The sequence below is a fragment of the Mesoplodon densirostris genome, chromosome 2 (assembly GCF_025265405.1).
Source record: "Mesoplodon densirostris isolate mMesDen1 chromosome 2, mMesDen1 primary haplotype, whole genome shotgun sequence".
Classification (NCBI taxonomy): domain Eukaryota; kingdom Metazoa; phylum Chordata; class Mammalia; order Artiodactyla; family Ziphiidae; genus Mesoplodon; species Mesoplodon densirostris.
The window spans coordinates 67,759,264-67,778,594 of NC_082662.1; the positions used below are offsets into that span (position 1 = coordinate 67,759,264).

The 19,331-nt window shown below is 36.6% G+C and overlaps 1 protein-coding gene across 1 annotated transcript; it reads right to left on the reverse strand.

The window, feature by feature from the left end:
• Positions 1-1,713: 1,713 nt before the first annotated feature.
• Positions 1,714-18,945, reverse strand: ASB17 (ankyrin repeat and SOCS box containing 17). Its single transcript, XM_060084593.1, is given in 4 exon segments — positions 1,714-1,920; positions 5,469-5,661; positions 5,885-5,971; positions 18,548-18,945. Coding segments are annotated over 4 exon segments (885 nt in total).
• Positions 18,946-19,331: the final 386 nt, after the last annotated feature.

Consider the following 19,331-nt stretch of genomic DNA (forward strand, 5'->3'; position numbering starts at 1 on the left):
GCAGTGATGAGGTGGGGAACAGATTCTCATTGTCAAGGACTGTGAAGTGTCTAAGATTTTTACCTTAACTTGCAAACTAGCAGTTTAGCTTACCATACTTTTTTTCTGTCAGAAGACAAAAGACTGGGTCAGAAACGAAGAACTTTATTACTAGTGGCACAGCATGCAACATGAGCTTCTTGTTTGTGTTGGTTCCACGTACCCCCATCCTCTAAGATGTGTAGTTGTCCAGGTAGATGTGCACACAGTGGATTGGTGTTATAGCTGAAGAATCCCAAGCTTGGAAAGCACCAGGCTTTTAAAATGAGCTTCAAGCAAACCTCCTTGATCACTTCCCCAGAGGAAGACATTGCCTTTATTATATTAGATATTGAGCAAACCTGACCTCTGCTCAGAGGGAGCCACTATCTCTATCTTCTAAGGCTGCTCACTATACAAACATCCTTAAAAAGATAGTCAAGAGTAAGACAGTTCCTCTGCTCATAAGACAGGTGGAAATATGAGAGACCCATGGAGAATTATCTTCCAGTTCTCATCTTTATGTTGCAACAATTTGACCACATAGTTTTATAGAGAACAGTCTAATACCCTAGATATTCAAAAAGCAAAGAGCTAAAAAATTGTTGTAGAATACATTCTAATTTTTTTAAGATAACAAGTTTCTTTGTAACCAAAGGATATGCAGATTTAACTGATAATAGTTTCATTTTGATGTGATGTTGGGTCAAAATTGTTTCTTTTTTGTATTAAAATGCATATAATTTGGGGAAGATGAAATGGGTGAAGGTGATCAAAAGGTACAAACTTTCAGTTATAAATAAGTCATGGGCATGTAATGTACAGCATGGTGACTATAGTTAATAATATTGTATTATATATTTGAAAGTTGCTAAGAGAATAGATCTTGAGTTCTCATCACAAGAAAAAAAACTTGTAACTATGTGTGATTATGGGTGTTAACTAGACTTATTTTGGTGATTATTTCACAGTATATAAATTTATTGAATCATTCTGCTATATACCTGAAACTATTTTGTTTTACACAATTATATCTCATTAAAAAAATACTGCTGGGCTAGAAGGGGTATCACATACCAAAACACCCAAGCTCCACATTGTAACTTAAGGCTAATTATGTACAAATATAATCCATTTCTGTCATCCTATTCCCAACACTTTAGTTGACTAATTCTTTACCTTGTGTTATTTGTGGCCACGGATGCTACAGAACTATAAATTCTTCTCTCAAGGAAGGGATCACCTCTTAATTTCATTAATTATTCCCTACTACCAAACACAGTGTTTTCTTTGCAAAATAACTCAATAAACATTTGTTATTATGGATATAAAATATAAAATAATATTTACCTAACTTAGGATATACTAAAAGTAAGAGCTTCAGAGTTAACAATATTAATATGACCAGATTTTCCACAAGTAACAAGAATGCTCTAAGGCCGAAAACAACTTTTAAAAACAGAATAAAAGCATAAATCTAAAATATTTTTAAAATGCAAATAATTTGTTGCACTGTATAGAAAGTTAATGGGTAGAGCCATATGTTAATTTAAAAGTGATTCATTTAGGGTGTCATGTGAAAATATATTTTCTAATGGAATGTTCAATGCAGTAAAAATTGGTGTGAAGTTAATAGTTTATTAACTTCTCAACCATACAACAGTGAGCGTCCTTAAAAGAAGAAAAAGATGTGCATTAGCTTTCTAAATTCAGGTAGTTCTGTAGACGAACAGGAATAAGAAGTGAAAATATTCCATTTGGGAGCATATTGTTGGTCAGTAGTTGAGCCCTGATGGTTATTCTGCAAAGATGTAATAGTTCACATGGATCTTTGTATCTTGTTGAAGGAATGTAGTCCAGCCAATTTGAAATAATTGGACGTCTTCCTAAACTTAGCTGCATCTAAAGAAAAGGGAAAAGGGAAATTATAAACACTTTAATTGTTTTATTTGAATTCACAAAATGTATCTTAAATTTATTTAACCCTTATAATATTTTTTCTAAAACATTTTCACTTGAGGCAAGAATTTTTACTCCCATTTTATTCTCACAATCATATATAATGTTTAATGTGTCTAAGGATATAAAACATTTCTTACAACAGTGAATCTGTATGTTTTTAATTTTAGACAGATCATACTCTTATGGTTTATTAGCTTCTTCTAGCGTAGTGTTGCCAATTTGACCAGTTTGACTGGAATTATCTAGGAGACTTTAGAAAATATTAATGCTGAGGTTCTACTCCAGAATTTCTGATTTAGTTAGTGTGGTGTTGGGCACAGACAACATAAATCCTAAAAGTTCCACCAGGTGATTCCAGCCATTGTAGAGTAAAACTACATGCTGCTGAATCATGAGAAGACCTAACAAGAGGCCCGTACACATTAAAATAACTTTTTACGTTTTAGATAAGCTACCCTTTTAAAGATTTAGTTCTAGAAGCCAAATGTTATTAGGCTGATTTAGAAGTAAAAGACATTGCTGTGTTATAGAGGTACTTCTCCAGAAGAACCTACACTCTACAGACTACGTGACACTTTAACTTAAATGATATATAATTTTTCATTGTTCAGTAAACAATTATTTAAAGAATATCTCATGTATACTCAGCATTGACCTTGGTGCTTGGGATAATTGCTAGACTACGCAAAATACACATAGCCTCTGCAATCACAGAACTGTGGTCTAGAAGTAAAGATATCTAAATGTATATTTACAGTAAAACTGGCAAATGTGGAAATGAAAAGCAGGGTTATTTAGAGTTCTTTAAGCTGGTTTTTATGCCATTTTTCACCTTATTGCTCAATGCTACTTCACTTATTAAGCTGAAATTGATTGGAATCCAGCTTTAACGTCTTTGCCACTCAGGTGATTTTGATCAACTCATTCTCTCCTAGTACTCTTCTATTTTGAGTGTACCTCAGCAATAGCATTCATAGACCTGGTTGAGAATCGATATGTCCTATAAAAATTGTGCAGGACTAACACTGGACAAGGACAAGCAAATTACTAAAGAAGCAAAAAAAATTTTTTTTAACATTTTTATTGGAGTATAATTGCTTTACAATGATGTGTCAGTTTCTGCTGTATAACAAAGTGAATCAGCTATACATATATGTACATCCCCCTATCTCCTCCCTCTTGTGTCTCCCTCCCACCCTCCCTATCCCACCCCTCTAGGTGGACACAAAGCACCAAGCTGGTCTCCCTGTGCTATGTGGCTGCTTCCCACTAGCTATCTATTTTACATTTGGTAGTTTATATATGTCCATGCCACTCTCTCACTTTGTCCCAGCTTACCCTTCCCCCTCCTCGTGTCCTCAAGTCCATTCTCTATGTCTGCATCTTTATTCCTGTCCTGCCCCTAGGTTCTTCAGAACCTTTTTTTTTTTTAGATTCCATATATATGTGTTAGCATATGGTATTTGTTTTTCTCTTTCTGACTTCACTCTATATGACAGTCTCTAGGTCCATCCACCTCACTACAAATAAATAAATTTCTTTTCTTTTTATGGCTGAGTAATATTCCATTGTATATATAAAGAAGCAAAAAAAATTTTTTTTATTTTTTTGTTTTAAAAATTAGTTGCCAAGGACTTCTCTGGTGGTCCAGTGGTTAAGAGTCTGTGCTTCCAGTACAGGTGGCGCGGGTTCAATCCCTGGTCAGCGAACTAAGCTAAGATTCCACATGCCATGTGGTGCAGTCATAAAAACAAAAACAAAAACAACAAAAAATAGCAACAAAAATTGGTGCCAGGGCTTCCCTCGTGGCACAGTGGTTAAGAATCTGCCTGCCAAGGCAGGGGACACAGTTTCGAGCCCTGGTCCGGGAAGATCCCACATGCCGCGGAGCAACTAAGCCCATGTGCCACAACTACTGAGCCTGCACCGTAAAGCCTGTGAGTCACAACTACTGAGCCCATGAGCCGCAACTACTGAAGCCCACACACCTAGAGCCTGTGCTTCACAACAAGAGAAGCCACCGCAATAAGTCCGTGGACCACAACCAAGAGTAGCCCCCGCTCGCCACAACTAGAGAAAGCCTATGCGCAGCAACGAAGACCCAATGCAGACAAAAATAGATAAATAAAATAATTCTTTTTAAATGCTTAAAAAAAATTGGTTGCCAAAATAATTTGACGAATTTGCTGTTCTTACAGTTGGCCCAGGCATGGTTGATTGATATGCATTGTTAAAGCTTAAAAAAATTAAAGACCCAGCAGAACTATATATCATAGGAGTTTATTTCTGAAGTCACACCTTTAAAGATAAGGGAAACTGCTAGATTCCTTGGTACTTTGACTGGTTTAAATTTATAGGGGTAGCTTTCTTTACCTTATGCAGACTTATTTCTTTTTTTTAATTAATTTTTATTGGAGTATAGTTGCTTTACAATGTTGTGTTAGCTTCTACTGCACAGCAAAATGAAACAGTTATACATATACATATATCCCCTCCATTTAGGACACTACAGCGCATTAAGTAGAGTTCCCTGTGCTGTACAGTATATTCCCATCAGTTGTCTATCTTAGACTTATTTCTTGATACTAATAGACATGATACAATTTGATGCTAAAACTTGCAGTTCGTTTTGACAGGATAAACATGCCCTTCATGTGGTTGATTTTTTTTTTAAACCTTATCAAGGAGAAACTCTTCACATTTCTGAGGGATAGATATTTTCAATTGAGCAAATATTTAAAGCCTTTATATTTTCATGCTTAAAATTGTTCAGGAATTTTGAAAAGGAAAATATGTTTCTTGGTATGTGATTATAGTGGAGAGAAATGTAACTTTAATTTTACAATATTCTATTGGAAAAGAAATCTGTTAAAAGTTTAATTTGTTCTGTTTTGGTTTTGTTTTTAAATTTATTTAGTTTTGCCCGCGTTGGGTCTTTGTTGCTGTGTGTGGGCTTTCTCTAGTTGTGGTGAGTGGGGGCTACTCTTCGTTGCAGTGCGGTGGCTTCTCTTGTTGCGGAGCACAGGCTCTAGGCTTGTGGGCTCAGTAGTTGTGGTGCACAGGCTTAGTTGCTCTGCGGCATGTGGGATCTTCCCGGACCAGGGCTCAAACCCGTGTCCCCTGCATTGGCAGGCAGATTCTTAACCACTGAGCCACCAGGGAAGCCCTGTTCTGTTTTTGAGACATAGAAATCCTAATAAACAGATTATTATGTAATTAGAATGTAATAATAATATACATCTACTTAATAACTACTAAAACTATACTAACTTTAAAAAATTATTTCATATTTAGAAGACATAAAATTATGAAATAAAAGAGCTAAATGTTCAAGATAATTAGAATTTTGCCTGTTTTTAATTTATAAGCATATACTCAGTGATTCACTGGTTTGATAGATGAAAAATTAACTTTATTCTTGTCTCACAATTTTATCTTAAAATTGATCAATATTTGAGCCCACACCCAAAGCACAATATTTTGCTTACCTCTATTTCCCTGGTTGAAATGACAGAAAGCACTCTGGAACAAAGCACTAAACATGTTTTGGCATCTTCCTGGATGTCTACCAGTTCATGATCAACCATTATTCTCACTCTTGAGGGGTAGAGCAATATTGTTAACACAATGTTGATAGGTTTTTTTTCTCTTTCTACAATTCCATATTGCAGGAGTATTTTTTTTTTTTTTTCTTTTTGCGGTATGTGGGCCTCTCACTGTTGTGGCCTCTCCCGTTGCGGAGCACAGGCTCCGGATGCGCAGGCCCAGCGGCCATGGCTCACGGGCCCAGCCGCTCCGCGGCACATGGGATCCTCCCAGACCGGGGCACGAACCCGTATCCCCTGCATCGGCAGGCGGACTCTCAACCACTGCGCCACCAGGGAGGCCCCGCAGGAGTATTTTTAAGATATTGGATTGTCTCGTCTGAGCTACGTAAAGTAGAGGTGTGATTCCACTTAATGGGCTTGGACAGTATACTGGTGTGAAAGTTCTGTGAATCAGACAAACAAGAAAAGCCTCATTGAATATAGAATTAAGAAATGTGGTAAAAACTTTGTCTTAACAGTAAAGAGAAAATAATAGTATTATCTTAAATAGTAAATATCTTAAATAACATTAATGTAACTTCTCCTTTATATATACTATGTCTTAAAAAGAATTTTCCACTCCGAATCTAGGCCAACCTGAAGGTCAAAAAATAAGAAAACTGTACTACACACTTAAATCCCGTTTACACTTGTAAAAACAAACAAAAAGATTTACAATGTGTGGAAAGTGTTTAGTTTTAGTAATAGCAATTCTGTTTCTCATTTGAGAAATCCATAGTGATTAGAACTAATATTATGAAACTGATATAGCTCTGGAAAATCTAAAATGGAAAAGAGGGACAGATTTTTTTTATTTCGCTTTATTAATAGAATAGAATTCTGTGACCCTTTTGTTTTTGTTGTTCTTGATCACGTATCAGGCTTGAGATTGAATTGAGTTTGAAAATTAGACTGAAAAGGAATAAGTGCAACTACCTTAATTCTATTTTTTCACTTTAATAAAATCAGAGTTGGTATTTTCAGATTGAAGAAATGTAAATTATGATGAGGGTCATATCAGGTCCCTCAAGGACAGAATTTAATTTGCCTTCTTCAGTAGAGTTTTGAGAGTTCTCTGAAATCTTGTTTTTCCTGGAGTGCTGTATGATGACTGGACTTGAAAATTACTCCTCCCTTATGACAGAAATGAAAATGTTATTTTTTTCTAATTGTGTATAGTTCTTGCAGTTGTTTCATTTAATAGACATTTATGTTTGCTATTGAATTGGTCAGTATATGTAGATAGGACATGGTAGAATCAGCCACAGGGAATTTTGTATTAATTATCAAGCTTTGATTTGGCCAAGTAGACATGGCTTTTAGGATAAAAAAAGGGAAATTTTATTCATGGTCCTTGTCTCTGGAGTTCTCTTGATTGATCTAATAAAATACTAATATATTCTGCAGAACAGCATACAAACTACAAATATTAGTTTCGGATAATTATGCCTAGCAAGAAAAGCATTATTCAAAAAGAACTTTAAGATTTCAAATAATTAAGATGGGAGGCAACGTGGTATAGTGCTAAAAACAATAGAGATTTAAAGGTTCTAGTTCTAGGTTTTAGTTCTCCTAACTAATAAGTCAGCTTCTTTGAGTCTCCATTTCCTCATGCATTTATGTATTCATTTGCTCATCCATTCATTAACTAATTTATTTAACACTGGCTTGTCTAGAGTGTACTGAGTACTAGATATGCAAAAATGAAGGATGTAGTCCTTGATCTCAAGATGCTTATTATAGTCTAGTAAGGGAAACAAACAAGTAATTCAATAAATACAGTACAAGGTGATCATTGCTATGATAGAAACATGATTGGGGAACTGTAGAAACACCAAGGAGGGACACCTAACTCTACCTGGGTTAGTCATTGCCTGTAGGTTATCCTGGATCTAAGACTTGAAGGTCATAGTAGGTGTTTGGCAATAAAAAGATTGGAAAGAATGTTTCATTTACAAACATAAACCAACACTGGAATATTGTTATGCAAGAACTAGCTATATAAAATACATCATTTGTATTAGATAAGTTCTCTGGTTGAAGTGTATTTGGGGTCCTAGAGACCTCCCATATGGTGATTCTCTTGTCAGGAGCTCAAAAAAGTACAGTTTGAAAATTACTAGACCAACTAGTTTATCTCCAAAGCTTCACTGAGCTCTGAAATGCCAAGGTTTTGTGATTAAAAAAAAATAGTGTGGTGCAGTGCAGAATAGTGTTTTAGAAATTAAGAAGTGGGATTTTTGTCATCACTCTACCAGTGGCACTATATATATCCTTCTAACTCTGTATAAGATATATATACACTCTCTCCTAGAGTCATCTCCAGATCAATATTGTTCTGAACATCTCATCTTTTTCACAAATACTTCCAACACATATCCAAAATTGAACTTCTAAACTACTTCTACATTCCCTCTCCTGATTGTTGGTATTCACTTTCCCAAATCACCACTGCATTCAACTCTTTTACATTTCTTTGATTTGTATATGTTCTTCCCTTCCATTTTCAATTCTGGGACAAGTCTTACTCATAGTATAAGACCCTGTCTAATAAACTCTATGGCACTTTGTACATAGCTCCATTAAGCTCTTATCATTTTGGACAGCTTGCTTAATGTCTCTAATATTTCATTTTCTTATCTTCAAAATCAGTGCGTGGGCAAGATAAACTATAAAATTTTAAGTTCTACAGGGCAATACTCTTTGTTTAATACACTTTTATATCCCTAAATGCCTAGAACAATGCTTGGCCCATAGTACATACTCAAATATATGTTAATTGATTTTTTACCATTATCCTGAAAAATATTATTAATTTTAAAGTTATTTTGTAGCTTTTGGGCCTAATCAGAATTTTAGTGAAGCGCAATCATTTAACATTTTCAAAAGCAAGCTAATTTATTCATCTTGTTAACTCTTAAGAAGATATTTGCCTTAAGAGACTTATAAGTATGGGAATTCATGGGACTTAGGGGACAAAAAATACTGTAAGTGGCCCTTGTTAAGATTTAGAGATATTAGTTGATTTTAAGATATTAAGATTGACATTACTGTAGAAGATATTTTGGACCAAAAATGTTGAAAACATAACTAAAACTCAAATAGGTTTAAAATGAGATTCAAAAGTCTAGTCTGTACCCAAATGACATATAATTAATCCTCATGTTTAAAGATCATGTTATTGTAAACCAAAATTTGCTTAATCTGTCCTGACAGTTAATTATTACAGTACTTATATGGATGGAATGAGGCAAGCAAAGCAAGAATCAATTTTTAAATGTGAGGTTAATGAACTGAGCCCTCTGTATCTGAAAACCTGTCATATATGCACTTATGAAATGGGACATAATATTTCCATATAGACATGCAGGGAATGATTCCATTTTGTAGCTATAATAATTATTTCTAAAAATTTTCCTAGCATTTCTCTTCTGGTTTCCAGCTGCCAATTTAATAGACCTTTCTTCATAATACTTTTATCTTTGATATTTGACACACTTGACTTTCTTGAGATGTTTTCCCATGACTCCGTGGGACCATTCTCTTCAAGTTATGCATCTACCTCTTTGACTATTCATTCTCAACCCTCTTTCACTGATTCCTCTTCCTCTGCCCTCAACATCTAGGTAAAGTAGATGTGGTGTTTTGACTAATTTTCATCTGATTCATTGTTCTCAGGCAATTTCCTCTATGACCATAACATGATAACTACTGTCTGTTAATTTATTCAACAAATACTTACTGAATGCATACTGTATGCCAGGCACCCTTTTGGGTACTTGGGATATATGAATGAACAAAACAAAGATGCCGCTTTCTTGCTAATATAGTAGTGAGGGATAACAGACAATACATAACAGAATGAACATAGACAACAAGCCAATTTTATAATATGTTAGAAGGTTTGATAAGTATTCTGGGAAAAAGAAAAAGTAGTGCAGGATAAGAAGTATGGAAGTGCTGGGAAGGTGCAGTGAGGGCATTTCTCAATTTTATTTTTTTATTTTTTTAATTTAAATACAGTTGACATGCAATATTATAGTGGTTTCAGGTGTATAACATAGTGGTTTGATATTTATACACAATATAAATTGATCACCACAATAATCTATCACCGTACAAAGTTATTACAACATTATTGACTATATTCCCTATGCTGTAAATTACATCCCCATGACCTATTTATTTTATAACTAAAAGTTTGTAACTCTTAATCTCCTTCACCTATTTTTCTCAATTCCATACCAACCCTGCCGTGAAACCAACAGTTTGTATCTGAGTCGGTTTCCTTTTTGTTTTGTTTGTTCATTTGTTTTGTTTTTTAAATTCCACGTGTAAGTGAAATCATACAGCATTTGTTTCTCTCTATCTGACTTATTTCACGTAGCATAATACCCTCTACATCTGTCCATGTTGTCACAAATAGCAAGATTTTATTCTTTTGTATGGCTGAGTAATAATACATTGTATGTATGTATATATGCACAGACACCACTTCTGTATCCATTCATCTATTGATGGATACTTAGGTTGCTTCCATATCTTGGCTATTGTAAATAATGCTGCAAAGGGGCTTCCCTGGTGGCGCAGTGGTTGAGAGTCCGCCTGCCGATGCAGGGGACACGGGTTCGTGCCCCGATCCCGGAGGATCCCACATGCCGCGGAGCGGCTGGGCCCGCGAGCCATGACCGCGGAGCCTGTGTGTCCGGAGCCTGTGCTCCGCAACGGGAGAGGCCACAGCAGTGAGAGGCCCGCGTACAGCAAAAAAAAAAAAAAAAAAAAAAAAAAAAATAATGCTGCAAGGAACATAGGGGTACATGTATCTTTTTTAATTAATATTTTCATTTTCTTCACATAAATACCCAGAGTGGAATTGCTGGATCATATGGTAACTCTATTTTTAATTTTTTTGAGGAAACTACATACTGTTTTCCATAGTGGTTGCACCAATTTACATTCCCACCAACAGTGCACAAGGGTTCCCTTTTCTCTACACCTTCACTAACACTTATTGATTGTCTTTTTGATAATATGTGTTCTGACGGGGGGAGGTGATATCGCATTGTGGTTTTATAAATTTAGTTATTTATCTATTTATTTATGGCTGAGTTGGGTCTTTGTTGCTGTTGTTGTGGGCTGTAGAGCGCAGGCTCAGTAGTTGTGGTGCAGGGGCTTAGTTGCTCCACGGCATGTGGTATCTTCCCGGACCAGGGCTCAAACCCATGCCCCTTGCATTGGCAGGCAGATTCTCAACTGCTGCGCCACCAGGGAAGCCCTCATTATGGTTTTAATTTGCAATTCTCTGGTGATTAATGATGTCGAGCATCTTTTAACATATCTATAGGCCATCTGTATGTCTTCCTTGGAAAAAAATACCTATTCATGTCCCCTGCGCCTCTTTAAATTTGATTTTTATAATATTGAGTTGTATGAGTTCTTTATATGTTTTAGATATTAACCACTGGTTAGATATATTGTTTGCACATAACTCTCCCCAGTCAATAGGTTGCCTTTTCATTTTTTTGATGGTTTCCTTTGCTATCCAAAAGCTTTTTAGTTTGATGTAGTCCCATTCGTTTATTTTTGCTTTTGTTGCCCTTGCCTGAGGATACATATCCAAAAAAATATTGCAAACACTGATGTAAAATTGCATACTATGTTTTCATCTAGAAGTTTTATGGTTTCAGGTCTTATATTTAGGTCTGTAACCATTTTGAGTGTATTTTTGTATATGGTGCAAGAAAGTGGTCCAGTTTGATTCTCTTATGTGTAGCTGTCCAGTTTTCCCAACACCATTTATTGAAGACGTTGTCTTTTCCCCGTTGTATATTCTTGCCTCCATTGTTATAAATTGATTAACCATATAAGCATGGGTTTACTTTTGGACTCTCTATTCTGTTCCATTGATCTATGTGTCTGTTTTTGTGCCAGTACTATATACTTTTGATGACTATAGCTTTGTAGTATAGTTTGAAATCAGGGAGCATGATACCTCCAGCTTTGTTCTTCTTTATCAAGATTGCTTTGGCTGTTCATGGTCTTTCAAGATTCCACACAAATTTTAGGATTATTGGTTTCAGTTTCATGAAAAATACCATTGTTATTCTGATAGGGATTGCATTGAATCTGTAGATTGCTTTAGGTAGTTTGGACATTTTAACTGTTAATTCTTTGAATCCATGAGCATGGTATATCTTTCCATTTATTTCATCAATATCTTCAATTTCTTTCATCAATATCTTATAGGTTTTTTTGTGGTAAGTTTATTTATTTATTTATTTTGGCTGCGTTGGCTCTTTGTTGCTGCACACAGGCTTTCTCTAGTTGCAGCAAGAGGGGGCTACTCTTCGTTGCAGTGTGCAGGCTTCTCATTGCAGTGGATTCTCTTGTTGTGGAGCACTGGCTCTAGGTGCTAGGGCTTCAGTAGTTGTGGCTCGCGGGCTCAGTAGTTGTGGCGCACAGGCTTAGTTGCTCCACGGCATGTGGGATCTTCCGAGACCAGGGCTCAAACCCGTGTCCCCTGCATTGGCAGGCAGATTCTTAACCACTGCACCACCAGGGAAGTCCCAATATCTTATAGTTTTCAGAGTACAGGTCTTTCACCTCCTTGGTTAAATTTATTTCGAGATGTTTTATTCTTTTTATACAATTACAAATGGGATTGTTTTCTTAATTTCTCTTTCTGATAGTTGCTAACGTTTAGAAATGCAATAGATTTCTGTATTGATTTTGTATCCTGCAACTTTACTGAATTCGTTTATTAGTTCTAATAATTTTTTGGTGGACTCTTTAGGGTTTTCTCTATATAGTATCATGTCATCTGCAAATACTGACTGTTTTACTTTTTTCTTTCCAATTTTTCCAATTTTGTCTCTTTTTCTTTTTTGATTTGCTGTGGCTAGGACTTCCAATACTATGTTGAATAAAAGTGGTGATAGTGGGCATCCTTTTCTTGTTCCTGATCTTAGAGGAAAAGCTTGCAGGTTTTCAATTGAATAATATGTTAACAATGAGTTTATCATATATAGCCTTTATTATGTTGAGGTATGTTCCCTCTATACCCACTTTATTGAGAGTTTATATCATAAATGGATGTTGAATTTTGTCAAATGTTTTTTCTGCCTCTATTGAGATGATTATATGGTGTTATTCTTTGTTTTGTTAATGTGGTGTATCAGGTTGATTGATTTACACATATCAAACCATTCTTGCATCCCTGGGATAAATTCTACTTGATCATGGTGTATATCCTTTTAATGTATTGTTGAATTCGGTTTGTTATTCTTTTGTTGAGGATGTTTGCATCTGTGTTCATCAGGGATATTGGCCTGTAATTTTATTTTATTTATTTATTTTTTTCAAAGTGTGTTTATCTGCCTTTGCTATCAGGCTAATGTGGGCCTCATAGAATGAGTTTGGGAGCATTCCTTCCTTTTCAATTTTTTGGACGGTTTGAGAAGGATTAAGTCTTCTTTGAATGTTTGGTAGAATTCATGAAAGTGTCTGGTCCTGAACTTTTGGCATTTTCAAATTTTAAATAGGATTATAGGAGAGGGCTCTACTGAAATGTGACATTAGGTAAAGAAGAAGGAGATGAAGAAGTTAGCCATTTGGCCATTTAAGAACCCTAAGGCAGGAGAGTGTGCCTGGGGTGGTGAAGGAAGAGTAAGGGAGGCTGTGTGGCTAAAAGTGTGAAAAGGGTGAGGGGTAGTAAGAAATGAGGACAGAGGTAATGGGATGTCACATCGTATAAAGCCTTGCAGATCACTGTAAGAACTTCATCTTTTACTCTAAATGGAATGGAAGAGCCACTGGAGATCTTGAGTAAAAAAAGCAGCACGATCTCACCTTTATTGAGAATTTGTTATTATTGAGAATTTGTTATTATTGAGAATTTGTTATGGGATAGAAGGAGAGAAATCACTTAGCTTAGGTGATAACAGTGGAGATGATCAAATTCTGTATATTGTTTAAAGGTAGACTCAGCAGATGTCCTGACAGACTAAGATGTGCAATGTAAAAGAGAGACATCAAGGATGACACTACATAATAGCCACCTACTGCACATCTTTACCTGGATATCCCTTAGGCAATGCAAACACATGCATCCAAAACTGACTTTGTAGTCTCTTGTAATAATTTTGATAGATTTGTGGCATGACCATTGTGGTAGACTGAAATAGCCTCTCAATATGGCAAAAGGGATTTTGCAGATAATTAGGATAAGGATCTTGAGGTGTGAGATTATCCAGGTGGGCCCAGTATAATCACAAGAGTCCTTATAAGAGATGTCAGAGAATGATAGAAGCAGAGCCAGTGAAGGAGATAGGAGTGCAGTGTTGGCTTTGAAGATGGAGGAAGAGACCATGAACCAAGGAATGTAGGCAGCTCTACAAGCTGGCAAAGGCAGCTAGAGCATCTAGCTAGAGCCCTCTAAGGCTCTCCCTTAGAGCCTCCAGAAGGAACCCACCCTGTGACATCTTGATTTTAGCCCTTGTAGCCTCATTTTGGACTCTGACCTTCAGAACTATAAAATAATAAATTTATATTATTTTAAGCCACTAAGTTTGTGGCAGCTTTGTTACAGCAGCAAAAGGAAGCTAATACAATAATCAATGAGTCTCAAAATTTAGAAATCTGAAGAGTAACTCTTCTCTTTCAGTTTCTACTTCTAATCACCTACTGTAATGCCTGGTTATTCTATTTAGTAATATCTCTCCTTTTCCTTTTCTCTTATTGCTATTGTTTTTAGTTTAAGTCCTCATTATAATTTACCTAGGGATTGGGGGGGGGATGGTGGTAGAGCAGATTAGTTCTTCCCCCAAAACTATTATAAGTACACATGTAATCTTAGTTAGCACACTGGGCATGCTATGCAAATTCAGTTTCAAGCACCTCCTCTAACCACCTCCCTCTTTTCAATCAGATTGCTTCCCTCAACCCTTCCTCTACAGAAATTCTGGACCTGCCATTTTACCTGGAGTGTTTGAGCAGTCTACTAACTAGTCTCCCTAATTCTAGCTGCACCCTCCCTTACCACAGTCCAGTCTTCAAATGGGAGCTGATGAATCTTTTCATACTCCGAGTCTGAAAAGACCTTCACTGATTGGGCATCACCCGTGGTATCAATTTCAAATTCCTTGGTATGGCCTACAAAGGTCCTTCAAGGGCTCTCTTTTAGGCCTTATCTGTCACTATTACCTGATTTCCATCTCACTCTCTAGCAATTGCTGAATTGCCTGTAGTCACTGGGTACAACATGTTTGTATCTCTCTTGGCTTTAGTCAGCCTCTCTCTGCCTAGATTACATTTCTTCAAGGGAAAGACAGGGAAACTTATTTTTACATTTTAAAAATAAATTTAAGACATCACCTCTTCTAAAGTGCCTTCTCAGATACCTGCTCCTCCCCAATATTAACGATGTCCTCTGTTCCTTCTACCTCTATATGCTTCTATTTTTGAACTTATAGTATAATTATAATTTTTCATGGCTTACGTACTAGTCTGTGAGCTCTCCAAAATCAGGAAATATGTCTACTTTGTTTTTGATATCCTCAGCAAATAACACAGTGCCTGGTACTTAGAAAATGCTTAATAAATGATTATTGTTGTTTTAACTGAATGATGTCATCTCTCTTTATCCACTTACAGTCTACCATACTGTGGCATCTATTTTTGCAGGTTTATTGCAAAAATGAACAAACTTAAGTTCCTTTCTCTCATTAATTCTGTCTCTTCTCCTCCAGAGACCTATTTAGACACTTCATTATTGGATTAGCGAAATTATCAAACTGGAGTGTATACAGGGGAAGGTGACCAAAGAATCATGCTGCTATGGAAATAAAGAACAACAGATAATAGTAAACATAAGGTATTCATTATGGGAACATAATAGCTATGTTCAAATATTTGAGAGGTTTTCATACAGGACAGAGAATGAGTAGACTTTGTACTCTATATCTCTGGGGGCAGAGTTGGAGAAATGGAGACAGAAGTCAGTGCACTATGAGGAAGAAGAATCTAATAAAGCTGTATAAAAATTCACTTTTTCATCCAACACAATCTTCATTAACCACTTGCTGTGTATCTGCATAGTTCTAGACATGAGGATTCAAAGCTGAAGCAATAGTCAAAGTTCCTCCTTTCATGGAGCTTACTTTTAGCAAGAGTAGACAGTGGACAACCAATGTGTGGTTGGAATATAGTGTTCAAGGGGGAGAATGACATGAGATTAGAATTCAGGAGATTGGATTTGGGGACATATCATATGGGAGGTTTTTTTTTTTTTTTTTTTTTTTTTAATTTTTGGCTGCGTTGGGTCTTTGTTGCTGTGTGTGGGCTTTCTTTAGTTGCGGCGAGCCGGGGCCACTCCTCGTTGGGGTGTGCGGGCCTCTCACTGCGGTGGCCTCTCCCACTGCAGAGCATGGGCCCTAGGCACATGGACCTCGGTAGCTGTGGCCCACGGGCCCAGTTGCCCCGCGGCACGTGGGACCCCCCGGACCAGGACTCGAACCCGTGTCCCCTGCATTGGCAGGCAGACTCTCAACCACTGCACCACCACAGAAGTCCCCATATGGGAGTTTTAAAAAATGGGTATTGAGTTTGATTTTTATTTCATCTGTAGTAGGAAAACTTTGGATGATTTTAAGCGTGGGTGGTATGACCTATTTTACATTTTTATAAGGTCACTCAGGCTTCTGAGTCAAGAATGGATTGTAAGAGGGAAGAGTGGAAGCTGGAAGACTCTTTAGGAGTCTATTGGAGTTGTCTAGGCAAGAGACAATGGTGGCTTCACCTAGGTTAGAAACAGAGAAGATGAAAAGTATAACTAATTGTTACATATTTTAGAGATAAAATAAAAAAGATTTGCTGATGTGTTGTGAAAGAAAGAGAAGAAGCAAGCATAAATCCTAGATTTTTGGCCTGAGCAACAGAGGCCATTAATCAAGTGCAGGATTCAGGGGAAGGAGCAAGTTGGCAGGTAGAGTGTGAGTAAGAGCAGTATTCTGTTTTGATTCTGTTAAATTTGAGATGCTCTGTGGAGATGTTGAGCAGACAGCCTCATATAGGAGGAGTCTGGAGCTCAGAGGAGAGCTCATGGCTGGAGATAAAGATGTGGGAGTCATTGGCATATCGTAATATTTAAAGTCATGGGACTGGGTAAAATCTTTGAGGGAAAATGAGTGGCTAGGAAAGAGAAGGGTCCCTGGCAAAGGAATGATTTACCTCAGGAAATAGTTAACTCACTACTACTAGAGTTGTTCAGTCAGAGACCAGATGAGCACCAACCAGAGATGCACTCTGGGAGTTGCTGCCCAGGAAGAGGGTTAGGGGAGGTTTGCTAATGAATTCTTAGGTTCCATCTGAATTTAAAATTCTGTGAATCTGAAAGATCCTAAAGATATTGTGGTATGTAGAATTGGCCTGTAATGTGTTTTACCTTGTGGATGCATCTAAGTCAAAATCTGTTAATCTTCAGTTTATTAAGGCAGTTTTTAATGGCACTCTATCATGTCCCACCCTATGTTTTTCTTTCATTTTCCTTTCATTCCTTTCAGTTTTCCCTTCTTGCCCCTCATTAATCTTTTTTTTTTTTTTTTTAACTTATCCTCTCTTCCTTTGTTTTACTTCATTTTTCTTTCCCATGGGCCTGCCAGGGATACACATAGGCACTACTTAACCCAGCTAGTGACACTCAGTGTTAGAAGCTGCTGATGTCTGCTATAGTTACAAATATAATGGTCGTAAAACAACCAAAAAGTACTATTTGGGGTTTTATTTATTGATATTGAAGACTTCAGCTCTCAGTTTTTGTACTTGGGTTATCATTAAGGAAAGTAATCCAGTGGTTCTCCATCACCACAGTGATACACAATCAAGAAAACAACTCTGCTTCAGGCAGAATCTAAATCGGTTTAGTCTTAAACTGATCTTATCTGTCTTGTTTTTCACTGAATACATGGTTCTATCATCATACCTAGTACAGTGCCTCATGCATAGTAAGGTGATAAGTACTCTGTTGAATGAATGAATAAATGCACATCTGTTCTAATCAAACTAATACCTAAAACCAAAGAGTAAATTGCAGTTAGTGCAAACTAAGTAACTTTAAAATCTGTATTACAGACTACAACGAGGTCATATTGGACATTTTATTCTAAGATCCTCAGTAGTATTCATTAGCTAGATTGACATGTTCAGACAACGTGAAAATTTGGTTCTATAGCGGATTGAATCAGGTATTTGACTTTCACTGTGTTCAATTTTGGAGAATTTGGAGGCAAATTTATAATGTTTAACATAAAAATAGGGAATTATTATGTTTAACAAGTATGACTAAGTGGATATGTGTGTATATCCTGAATTATACTTTGAAAGTCAATTTAGATAGTTTATAGATAAACATTCTCAGTATTCTCAAAAAGAAGAGATCACAGTATTACAAAAAACAATGTCTTCGGGCCTCCCTGGTGGCGCAGTGGTTGAGAGTCCGCCTGCCGATGCAGGGGATACGGGTTCGTGCCCCGGTCTGGGAGGATCCCATGTGCCGCGGAGCGGCTGGGCCCGTGAGCCATGGCCGCTGGGCCTGCGCGTCCGGAGCCTGTGCTCCGCAACGGGAGAGGCCACAACAGTGAGAGGCCCGCATACCGCAAAAAGAAAAAAAAAAAAAAAAAAAAAAAACAATGTCTTCGACTAGTTACAGAAATCTAGGTTGTGTAACACTGCATTACCTTGAACACTTACATATAAGCTTTATAGAGCAAACCACTAGTAATTTATTGGTACATAATAATTTACATATAGGTGAAATTTTATTGAATAAATAATGAAGGAATGAACAAATGAATGAGCAATCAACAGCATTCTTTATCCATATGTAGTCAGTATGCATATACATTTTAGAAAAAAAGAAGTAGTATATCCTCCTAAAGAGAAATTTGCTCCTTTTATGTTTTCAACATAAACATATAGATTATTACCTCCATATCAGTGCCAGGTTACAACTTCTGTCTTGAACATAGTCTTTTGTCCTCTTGAGGAGCAATTCCACAAAGTCAGGATTACCTTTTCTGGCGAAAACCCAGTACAGAATTGTATTCACACATATGTCAGTAAATTCAAGATTAAAATTTAGTTTGAAACAGTATCTTGATTTTTCCACAAATGCAATATAATCTGTGAGTAGTATATCAAACTGATCCAAGTCGCTGTACCTCAGAATTTTTGCCAGTGTTCTGTAAATCCTGGGTTCATAACAGTGATATCCCTACTGACCCCAAAATTGCAAGGATGGTCTTTTAATTTTGTCAATGAGATCGCAGAATATATTGCTTCATGGACAAGAAGTCTTTTGACATAATTTAGAAGATTTACTCATTGCTACTTAAGGCAACGATATAGAAATAAAATCACAGGAAGTCATACTGTAATCCTTGAGTTACGTATTTTGATAATGTGGTAAGCTTGACTCTACAAACAGGAAGTGCTCGTTAAACTGTAGCCAGGAAAAAGTATCATGTGAAATATTACCATCAAGTACTGGATGACATCACAATAGATGGAGATCTGTCATCAGCATAGGTCAGAAATTTGGGATAGTATATGTAACTGGTGGCCTTTGAGAAAGACATATTGGACAGAAATGGCATATGGGAGAGCTAAGATATAATATTTTTAACTTTCTAAGAATTCAACTTAAGCTAGTATGTAAGTTTATCAAGTGCTAAAAGCACAGTCTATACATTAGACAAAATAGTATTAATA